At 35.0% G+C, this 12,159-nt stretch overlaps 1 protein-coding gene across 1 annotated transcript in view; it reads right to left on the bottom strand.

Annotated features, from left to right (window-relative positions):
* LOC125652772 (thyroid adenoma-associated protein-like) overlaps positions 1 to 12,159 on the bottom strand; it is an 84,467-nt gene that overhangs the window by 67,126 nt on the left and 5,182 nt on the right. The window contains exons 2-10 of the mRNA XM_056165549.1: positions 10,513 to 10,664; positions 9,217 to 9,391; positions 8,835 to 8,946; positions 7,242 to 7,405; positions 5,243 to 5,374; positions 3,378 to 3,498; positions 2,569 to 3,146; positions 1,964 to 2,073; positions 593 to 679 (exon numbers count right to left, since the gene is read on the bottom strand). Coding sequence (XP_056021524.1) covers positions 593 to 679; positions 1,964 to 2,073; positions 2,569 to 3,146; positions 3,378 to 3,498; positions 5,243 to 5,374; positions 7,242 to 7,405; positions 8,835 to 8,946; positions 9,217 to 9,391; positions 10,513 to 10,634 — 1,601 coding nt within the window. The 5' untranslated portion in view covers positions 10,635 to 10,664. The remainder of the gene's footprint in view (positions 1 to 592; positions 680 to 1,963; positions 2,074 to 2,568; positions 3,147 to 3,377; positions 3,499 to 5,242; positions 5,375 to 7,241; positions 7,406 to 8,834; positions 8,947 to 9,216; positions 9,392 to 10,512; positions 10,665 to 12,159) is intronic.

Genomic DNA, 12,159 nt, shown 5'->3' with positions numbered 1-12,159 from the left:
GTAGTAGTCTCTGTGATAGTTAAAAAATCTAAAGAAAATGACTAGGTCCATAAAGTTGAAAAAATACTGTACAATGAAAACATCCATAACTTTCTCAATAAAAAATGACAGGTGCATGGCTTCATTATATACATAATATATACACAAAGTTTGAATCGAATCTGTTCATTGGGTTTTAAAATATACTCCGGACTATGACAACACCCCCTCAAAATGAAAAAAATATACATAACTTCCTTGAATGTTAAAAAATCTTAATCAAAATAGCAGGTGCACAACTTCATTATTCATATAAGATATACATAAAGTTTTAATCAAATCTGTTCATCAGTGTTAAAGATATACTATGTACAAATTATGTTTAAGGAGGGACTGTCAGACCGACAAGGTGATCCAGTATAACCCCCCCCCAACTTCATTTGTGGGGGTAAAAAATAATTTGGCCTGATAACAAACTACACATTTTAAACATTTTTTCACACCTACATGACTCGCATCTTATTCTTTTTCCTATTCAGCTGTACAGTTCAAAGCAACTTAATAAACTATCAACATACACTGGATCTATCAAAAGGTTTTAGCCTGCACTCACACATTTTCGCTCAGAAAACCAGATTGAAGAGTGGACCACCAGCATGCATCCCAGGTCTTTAACAATTCGTCTTTCTCTGCCGTGCCCCTACAATATAAGGATATAAATATCAACAATTTATCTTTCTCTGCCGTGCCCCTACAATATAAGGATATAAATATTAACAATTCGTCTTTCTCTGTTGTGCCCCTACAATATAAGGATATAAATATAAACAATTCGTCTTTCTCTGCCGTGCCCCTACAATATAAGGATATAAATATTAACAATTCGTCTTTCTGTCGTGCCCCTACAATATACATGTAAGGATATAAATTTTAACAATTCGTCTTTCTCTGTCGTGCCCCTACAATATAAGGATATAAATATTAACAATTCATCTTTCTCTGTTGTGCCCCTACAATATAAGGATATATATACTAACTGTAACAATTCGTCTTTCTCTGCTGTGCCCCTACAATATAAGGATATAAATATTAACAATTCGTCTTTCTCTGTCATGCCCCTACAATATAAGGATATAAATATTAACAATTCGTCTTTCTCTGCCGTGCCCCTACAATATAAGGATATAAATATTAACAATTCGTCTTTCTGTCGTGCCCCTACAATATACATGTAAGGATATAAATTTTATCAATTCGTCTTTCTCTGCCGTGCCCCTACAATATAAGGATATAAATATTAACAATTCGTCTTTCTCTGTCGTGCCCCTACATTATAAGGATATAAATATTAACAATTCGTCTTTCTCTGTCGTGCCCCTACAATATATAGGATATAAATATTAACAATTCGTCTTTCTCTGCCGTGCCCCTACAATATAAGGATATAAATATTAACAATTCGTCTTTCTCTGTTGTGCACCTACAATATAAGGATACAAATTTTATAACAAATCGTCTTTCTCTGCCATGCCCCTACAATATAAGGATATAAATATTAACAATTCGTCTTTCTCTGTCGTGCCCCTACAATACAAGATATAAATATAAACAATTCGTCTTTCTCTGCTGTGCCCCTACAATAAAAGGATATAAATTTTATAACAATTCATCTCATCTTTCTCTGTCATGCCCCTACAATATTAGGACATTCATTTTTCAAATTAAAGAGCCTGGCATAACATGAATATTCTATTTAAATAAATATTCCATCAAATCACAAAACCTTACAGTTTGTGAATTAGATTTTCTTTCATTTTGTAAATTGTATTATACAAAAGCTATTTCGCAAAAAACACAAGTGAATGAAAAAACCTTTTCCTCTTTACATATATACTACTTGTATAGAAAATGCAACAAATAAAAAAACTGACAGCCTAATATAGCATTCCTTAATCAGATAATACATTCAAAGAGATGTGGTCACCTTTGATTGGTTACAAGGGTTTTGTACACATCAGAGGCAGCGGAAGCCAGATAGTTCGTTGTCAGACATCTTAAGAGTTCCTGTGGTAACTCTGGGTATTTTCTGAGTATCTGCAAATAAACATGTCAGTTTCTAAAAACAAGAGAGAAAAAATGCCCTTCCAATTTACACGTCTATAGAAAGAAGAAATCAGCACCAATCAACATTCTACATATCGTGGGATCATTGTATTTCATGGGCAATCAACTTTCTCATGGATTTTTTTAGGTATACAGTATCTATCTCAGGAATTTAAAACCAGAACAAAATACACAATTTATATGTTTTCATGTACAAATTCCATATTTTACATGAAGTTAAAAGACAAATATGTACAATATGTAAAATTTTGGAAATCCAAGGAAATGGTCCCCACAAAAATTAAATATAAAAATTAAATAGCACGTATATGTAAATTTCAAAATCAACATACATGTATTGAAAGCATACATTGTATTTGCGGCTGAAGACAATGGAGGAAAGTATATATGTGCTAATTTTTTCTCTCATTTATCATTATTTTTTACTTTCAAATATATATACAAAAATTCCTGGTAAAAACTTACATAATGTGACCCTACATAGGGCACCAGGGCTGACATCACTTTATATTGGCCCTTGATATACCAAGGAACACTCCTTAACTTCAGAAAGATAGAAGAATAAAAGTCATCTGGGTCTTCTGTATTCTTCCAGTCTTTTTCTTTGTGAGCTACCTCCCACACTTCAAACAAACATTTCAAAGACTCTGATGCTAATTCTGATACATCATCAACAGGACTATCCCAGTTAAGCCACACAATATCTAAAGTCTTTTTTATTAAACAAGATTCAATGAAATCTTTACTCTGGACTGCTTCTGAAGATACTAAATGCAGAAATTTAGTAAACCATGTTTGCAGGAGACTAAAAGCATGGTAGCGTAAAGATAGTGGGCCCATACAAAATTCATGCACTTCCGAAAACAATTCAACACAAAATGGCACAGAGTCTTTCGAATGGAATGCTAGACAGTCATCACTGGCACATGCTAAAATTCCTTTCACCATAGCAATGGCACCGAGTCGTAGCTGTAGCAAGGAATGTTCCTCTATCTCTCCTTCTGTCATCATTTCCTCGTACGACGACACGTGAGATTTGCTACCTATAATAATATCAAACACAATTTATGTATCATCAATACTGTGTACTTAGATTCATAAAATGTTACTGCAAACTGCAAGCATGCTATGAATTAATTGTTTGACAATAGCAGACCTAACAGCTAATATGTTTTACTTGGTACATGCAAAAGACTGTTAGTTGTATAATGAAATTTATAAAGCAGTAAAATAACAAACTTGGAAGCTTCGTAAAGGTCTTATGAAATCTTTACCTAGAAATATGTTGCTGAAAATTATCCAGAATGTGCCTACAGATAAACCATATGTTGGAGCAGATGCCAGATATATCCCAATGGCTGTCCCAGACAACATTTTGACATCAGCTGTTAATGTCTGTAAAAAAACCCAACAACAAATGAGTACATTTTAGCTCCATTAATTTAACAAAATTATCAGTAAAACTGATGGATGCTTCCCAAACTGCATTTAACCTCATAAGATGAATGACACAATGATCAATAACTGTTGAAATGAAGGTTTTTTTTAATATGAGGTATATATTGAAGTGACCTCTTCCTTTACAAAACAACCTTGAGTGACTTGATCTGAAAATCATTTGCCTATTATCTATTTGTGTAGTATATGATCAATACTTGTTCAAAAACCATTAAAATAAGGAACTTTTTCCTCATATAAGGTATATATTCTAAGTGACCTTAACCTTTCCAAAATGACCTTAAGAAACTTAAGGTTTTTTCATATATAATATGTTCTGAGAGACCTTGACCTTTACAAAATCACCTTGAGTGACCTTTGTCTGAAAGCCAATTTTACCTGTTACTTATTTGTGTAATATATGATCAATACCTGTTCAAAAACTGTTGAAATAAGGAACTTTTTTCTTTTTATAAGGTATATGTTCTGCGTATATGTTTTGTCCTTTCAAAAATGACCTTGAGTGACCTTTGTCTGAGAGCCATTTGCCTGAGAGCCATTTGCCTGTTACTTATTCAAGTGATACATGTTTAATACCTGTTCAAAAACTGTATGAACTTTCTCCTTATATAAGGTATACGTTTAGAGTGACCTTGACCTTTCAAAAATAACCTTGGTCCTAAAGTCCCCTGTCCAAAGGAATATTTCTGATCAATAATGATAAATTTCTAATGAAAGGTTTCAGAGATGAGAAGTTTTATACAAAAACTGTTGAAACAAGAGGTACTGTGAGCAATGCTCACTAAGAATACCTCCCACTTACCCCAATCTCCCAAAGGGTGTTGTTAATAGGTATAAATTACCTCTTTCATGAGTGCAAAAATATGGTATGCCTTTGTAGAAGAAAATGGAAGATATAGTCCGAACACAAATCCATGGCATAAACCTATAATTTTGACCTTGAGATCAAAGGTCAAGGTAATAAAAAGGTCATGAATATACATGACACATAGTCTCATGGTGATACAACCATGTCTTATGGTATGACTATGTCAAAACTCTATAATCAATTTTGACCTTAAGGTCAAAGTTTAAGGTCATATAGAGATTATGAAGTTACCAGACACATCGTCTCATGGTGATACACTCATGTGTCAAAAGGGTATGCCTATGTCAAAGAACAAAGAGGTCATTGCCCTGACACGAATCCATTGTAAAAACTTTTAATTTTGACCTTGAGGTCAAGGTCATATGGAGGTCATGAAGGTATATGACACATCGTCTCATGGTGATACACTCATGTGTCAAATATGGTATGCCTATGTCAAAGAAAAGTTATGGCCCGGACACGAATCTGCACAGACAGACAGACGGATGGACAGACAGACAGTGATTCCTATATACCCCCTGAACTTTGTTCGGGGGTATAATAGGGAATGTTTATGTTCTGAACTTCTGAGTGACCTTGACCTTTCCAAAATGACTTTGAGAGACCTTGGTTCACAAGTCCTTGCCTCAAGGAACATTTGCAATCAATCATATCAATTTTTTATGAAAGGTTTAAGAGATATGAACTCAGGCAGAGGGACGGATGGATATAGTACCCCTACTCAGAGCATAGTAGCTGAAGAGAAAATTCAATATTATTTTCAATGCAATGGGGTGAAATTAGCTCTAAAAATTCCAAGCACTATTGAAATACCTCTATGTCTAATATCTGAAACAGGTGAAGTAATATCTGTTTTAATGTTTGTCCGATTTCATCCTCCGTGTTCTTCCTCCATGCCAGAACACATGTGGTTGATGGACAGGATAGAAAGAGCTGAAGTACAACCTAAAACAAACACACAACTAAGTACAACTTAACCAAACACACAATCAAGTACAACTTAACCAAACACACAACTAAGTACAACTTAACCAAACACACAATCAAGTTCAACCTAAATAGGGCTGAAATAATATGCCCCATTCACGATACGATACACATTGCAATACTTGTGCTGTAATTCAATACTTTCATTACGATAGAATTTACAGAAGAAACCATTAAATAACAAGATTCAAAATCATAATATCAAAAGCAAAATGTTTCCAAACTGACGAACGGTAATTTAAGATGCCTGTTGGCTCTGTAGTTTAAACTGATAAAGTTCATTAATATTTTCATCAACCTCAAGGCAAACAACAGTCTGAACATTATTTGACGCTATTTTGTCTACCATGCAGGTAAAAATAATATGTAAAGGTTGAGCCTGATGTATTTTACTGAAACAGTTTGTAAAAAACGTATTGAACCGAAAATCGAGACAATGAATCGAACATTGAATCGAATGTTTATATTGAACAGTATCAATATTTCGGTGAATCTTTTCAGCCCTAAACCTAAAACAAACACACAACTAAGTACAATTTAATCAAACACAACCTGACAAGCACACAATCAAATACAAGCGGCCAATGGGCATCGCTCATCTGAGTCACCTTGGCCCATATCTAAAGACTTTCCATATATATTTGCATGTAAAACCTTGGTCCCTAATATGGCCCCAACCTATCCCTGGAGGCCATGATTTTGGCAAATTTGAATCTACACTATGTCAAAAAGCTTCCATGTAAATGTCAACTTCTTTGGCCCAATGGTTCTTGAGAAGAAGATTTTTAAAGATTTTCCCTATATTGGTATGTAAAACTTTGATCCCCCTTGTGGCCCCATCTTACCCCCAGGGGCCATGATTTGAACAAACTCAATCTGCACTATGTCAGAAAGCTTTCAGGTAAAAATCAGCTTTTCTGGCTCATTGGTTCTTGAGAAGAAGATTTTTAAAGATTTTCCCAATATATTTGTATGCAAAACATGTCAGAAAGTTTTCTTATAAATATCGGCTTTTCTGGCTCGATGGTTCTTGAGAAGAAGATTTTCCCTCTATATTTGTATGTAAAACTTTGATCCCCTATTGTGGCCCCATCCTACCCCAGGGGCCATGATTTAAACAAACTTAAATCTGCACTATGTTACGAAGCTTTCGTGTAAATATCAGCTCTTCTGGCTCAGTGGTTCTTGAGAAGAAGATTTTTAAATATTTTCCCTATATATTTGTATGTAAAACTTCGATCCCCCCTTGTGGCCCCATCCTACCCTCGGGGGCCATGATTTGAACAAACTTGAATCTGCACTATGTCAGAAAGCTTTCATGTAAATTTCAGCTCTTCTGGCCCAGTGGTTTTTGAGAAGAAAATTTTTAAATGACCCCACCCTATTTTTGTGATTATCTCCCCTTTGAAAGGGACATGGCCCTTCATTTGCACAAACGTGAAAGCCCTTCACCCAAGGATGCGTTTGGCCAAGTTTGGTTAAAATTGGCCCAGTGGTTCTGGAGAAGAAGTCAAAAATGTAAAGTTTACAGACAGATGGACGGACGAACAGACGGTGGACAACAGGCGATCAGAATAGCTCACTTGAACTTTCAGCTCAGGTGAGCTAAAAACCTAAAACAATTACTAGTCAAGGATTATTTCACTTTCTCCATGAATGAAATGCTTTACAATATTTTGAAACCTGATATAATATTACATAAACTCACAGATAACAAAAGTAAACATAAGCTTTTCCTATTCTTTATATTACTTAAATTGAACAATCTCCTTGCACTGCACAAACAGTGGCAAGGCTTAACTACAACTGTACATAACAAACTCACTTTTACAATGACAGTGATGTTGGAGAGGTTTTCTTTCCCAATATCATTGGAGGAGATTGAATTCTGAACCTCAGTAAGTTGTCTAAGTATCCATGATAGAATTTCTGACATGTTCTGCTCTGCTGCGGTTCGTACTACGTCACTTTGTTGTAGAAGACATGAAGCTGAAAACAAACGAAACACAACAGATTCCTTATTACATGTGATCAGACATAACAGCTTCCTTATTACATGTGAGTAAACACAACAGATTCCTTATTACATGTGATCAGACACAACAGATTCCTTATTACACGTGATCAGACATAACAGCTTCCTTATTACATGTGATCAGACATAACAGCTTCCTTATTACATGTGATCAGACACAACATATTCCTTATTACATGTGATCAGACACAACAGATTCCTTATTATGTGTGATCAGACATAACAGATTCCTTATTACATGTGATCAGACACAACATATTCCTTATTACGTGTGATCAGACACAACAGATTCCTTATTACATGTGAGTAAACACAACAGATTCCTTATTACATGTGAGTAAACACAACAGATTCCTTATTACATGTGATCAGACACAACAGATTCCTTATTACATGTGATCAGACATAACAGCTTCCTTATTACATGTGATCAGACACAACATATTCCTTATTACATGTGATCAGACACAACAGATTCCTTATTACGTGTGATCAGACATAACAGATTCCTTATTACATGTGAGTAAACACAACAGATTCCTTATTGCATGTGATCAGACACAACAGATTCCTTATTACACGTGATCAGACATAACAGCTTCCTTATTACATGTGATCAGACACAACATATTCCTTATTACATGTGAGTAAACACAACAGATTCCTTATTACATGTGATCAAACACAACAGATTCCTTATTACATGTGAGTAAACACAACAGATTCCTTATTACGTGTGATCAAACACAACAGATTCCTTATTACATGTGATCAGACACTCAGATTCCTTATTACATTTAGAAGCCTCTCCAGTGAACTCATAAGATTGGTTTTTATTTTTCACTAGTTACCATAAGTCTTTGTTGATGTGGAACACAGATTAAATTGAATGCCATACTTGAGTAATAATTACTTCTACACCAAGGCAAATTTCTGTTTCACTATCTCAACCTTTACCAACAATCAATTTTATTCCGATATATTTTTGTTTCCTGTCTAATGTGCATGTAATATCAAAATTATTCTACAGTCTTGAATTTATATGTTGATGTTGATGAAGACGTCACCATCGCCAGTGAAGGACTGCAAAATTTAGGCCAATGCTCGGCGCTTATGGCCTTTCAGCAGGGAGGGATCTTTATTGTGCCACACCTGCTGTGACATGGAACATCGTTTTTTGCAGTCTCATCCGATGGATCGCCCATTTAGTCGCCTCTTACGACAAGTGAGGGGTACTGAGGACCTATTCTAACCCGGATCCCCGGGGGTGGGGTACTGAGGACCTATTCTAACCCGTATCAACACAGGATTATAAAACATGAACTTTCACTGAACTGCGGTATCTTAAATAAGTACTGTCATAATGTTTCTTGAAATATTTACCTGCAGTCAGCTTCTGAGCCCCGGGATGATGCTCATGAATAACTTCCAAGAAAAATACTTTCAGTTCTTCTGCAATTCTGTCGGAATAGTCAGGCTTCAGTGGCAGTAAAAACTACAGAATAAAGCACTGACAATAACTAGTTAATACAAGCAAACCAATCCAATTCACAAGACTGATACAAGTTCTACAGTCTACAAACGAAAACTTACAGAAAGTACTTAGAAAATAAATATTGAACAAACTCTATGAGTTATTCTATGTGATCTTTGTGTTGAGAGTTCTGCTTCTACATGAAGGAAAGTACTGACTGTTTATTACTTACTCCTACTGAGTGTACAGTGTCCCGACATATACTATATACCTTGTACACATTGTCAGTACCTTTTCCATTGATCTGGCCAGTTTTATGTTTTCAATACAATGGCAGTACAATCTGATGACAATGGTGATGAAGGCTTGCACACGAGTCTCATTTCCATGGGCTTTCTCTATGACAACTTTCCCTTTGTGCACATCATCCAGGTTTCGTAAAAGTTTGTGGACGTGATCACTTGTTCTGAAAAGGCAATCAAAGTTTTTTTAATATGTGTGCTTTTATTGATGGTGTTCAAATTTTTATGCCTTTTATGCAGCCATAAGAATGACTTGCAAGATCAAATCTGATGTAAACATTTTAGTATCAGTATATTTTATAGTTTCACATGGAGAGCACTAATTCTTTAGAGCACCTGCCCATTATTTTCCAAATTGCAAAATTAAGAACATGTTAATTAATATAAGTGCAAATAACAATATGATATGAAAACTTTAAGTCAATGTACTGACAACCCTCTCCTCTCTAAGACATTGCATTTTCTTCCACTGCAATTGGAAACAAGAGCTCTATAAAGTGGGGCATCCCCTCACAATGTAGGCAAACAGTAAATTTAAGGGTTTTTTTCTATATGGAGTCTTGTAGTGACTTTGAAATTTGACCTTTTGACTAAAAAATCAATAGGAATTTTCCTCTCTTAATAACAAAGCTACACATGAAGTATAAAATCAACTAAGCAAAAAATGTGATCCATAGAGAGGCTTACTGTTGCACACACACACACACATACTCACCCATACAACACATGTCAATCACACTATTCAGTCTAGAGAAGAAAATAAAAACCTCCTTACGCTACCAATAAGTGAAATGAAAACCACTATAATGATTACCAAATTTACAGTACTGTATATTACCTATTTAAAAATCCAAGACCTCGTACTTAATATTGTGAAATGACTCATAGATGTCAAATCGCAGGAATGTAAATTCGTGAGACTGGTGTTTACATGTATTTTAGGAACACTGTATACAGGGTTATTTTCGCCTCATGTTATTTTCGCTTTTCTACACTTGCAGACAGTTTAGCTCCGGTTCAAATTCGCCCAGACACAGTTGTGTTAAAAGAGAGATAAGAGAGAACAGTTTCACCCAGTCTTAAATTCACCCACTGACAACAAGGGTAAAAATAAAACGGGGGCGAATATTTCACTGTCTATAGTATGTAAATAAAAAGTAATTTTATAACGTAAGCGATGCTTCACCTGAAATTTCGAGAAAATAATTTTTTCGTGTATATCTAGGAATTTACATTATATGCCATGTAAGAAAAAACTCTATAAACCTGGTATATGTTCAAGTACCTGTAGTGAAGTACATCACAAAAGAGTTGTTTTATTTCCTTTCGATGGTCCACGGTGAATAGTTGTATCCAATCCGTTTCTTCAATCATAGAGGCTAAATGAAATTTCACTTCTCCAGCCATTGTACACTTTTATCAGAATACCGGTAGATACTAAAAAAAATTACCCCAAAAATTGTTATTTCAAAGCAATCAAAATAACAAACCATTGGTATTGTGAATATCTATAGTGGACAAATATCTACTGTGAATATTATATATAGTGGACAAATATCCCTTGTGTGTAAATACTGTATATATACTGGACACATATCCCTTGTGTGTAAATACTGTATATATACTGGACACATATCCCTTGTGTGTAAATACTGTATATATACTGGACACATATCCCTTGGGTAAAGTGACCTTGGTTAATGATAATTCCAATGCATTCAGATTTAACGACAAGCAATTGTGTAAAGGAATTGCAGCCTTCTAACAAATTTCTTGGTGAATTTGACCTAGCTAGCTTGTTCCAAGTTCAAAACAGATGACGTTCTGATCATCAGCAATGTTACTCATTACCCAGGATGCTGAGATGAAAGTAATCAGATTTTCTCAAAACTTGTTTAAACATAGAAAGGAGGTCTCTCCTGTTTGAAACATGACAATTTTTATATATGTACACGAGATCGTTTAATGTGTTAAATTAAGGAAAGCGGACTTATGTTCCATATACTGTATTACATTTGACAGTGTATTCTATTTAGCACATTTCACGGAAAGCAGCTGTTACTAAATCAAGCACATCGCTAATTATCTTGCATATACATATTTTTGTACAGTACATTTAGAAAGCTTCAATTGTTGTTGATGTACTGTAAATCTGGATATTTTTGCGTCGATTTATTTTTGCGAATTTGAGTAAAAAGCCTATATATCTATTTTTGTGTTTCTTATTTTTGCGAATTTATGTAAAAAGATATCTAAAAACGTGTGAAATATTATTTTTGAGAAAAATATTTTTGCGAATCCAACTGACTTGCAAAAACGCTAAAAATTAATCGACAGCAAAAATAACCAGATTTACGGTATCATGTCACTGACACTAGAGGTGTTGCTGTGTTTGTCAGTGATGTATCCTGTCACTGACACTAGAGGTGTTGCTGTGTTTGTCAGTGATGTATCATGTCACTGACACTAGAGATGTTGCTGTTGTCAGTGATGTATCATGTCACTGACACTAGAGTTGTTGCTGTGTCAGTGATGTATCCTGTCATTGACACTAGAGGTGTTGCTGTGTTTGACAGTGATGTATCATGTCACTGACACTAGAGGTGTTGCTGTGTTTGTCAGTGATGTATCATGTCACTGACACTAGAGATGTTGCTGTGTGTTTGTGATGTATCATGTCACTGACACTAGATATGTTGCTGTGTTTGTCAGTGATGTATCATGTCACTGACACTAGAGTTGTTGCTGTGTCAGTGATGTATCATGTCATTGACACTAGAGGTGTTGCTGTGTTTGACAGTGATGTATCATGTCACTGACACTAGAGGTGTTGCTGTGTTTGTCAGTGATGTATCATGTCACTGACACTAAAGGTGTTGCTATGTCAGTGGTGTATCATGTCACTGACACTAGATATGTTGCTGTGTTTGTC

The sequence above is a fragment of the Ostrea edulis genome, chromosome 5, assembly GCF_947568905.1.
Source record: "Ostrea edulis chromosome 5, xbOstEdul1.1, whole genome shotgun sequence".
Lineage (NCBI taxonomy): Eukaryota > Metazoa > Mollusca > Bivalvia > Ostreida > Ostreidae > Ostrea > Ostrea edulis.
This window is presented reverse-complemented; position numbering and strand designations above follow the sequence as displayed.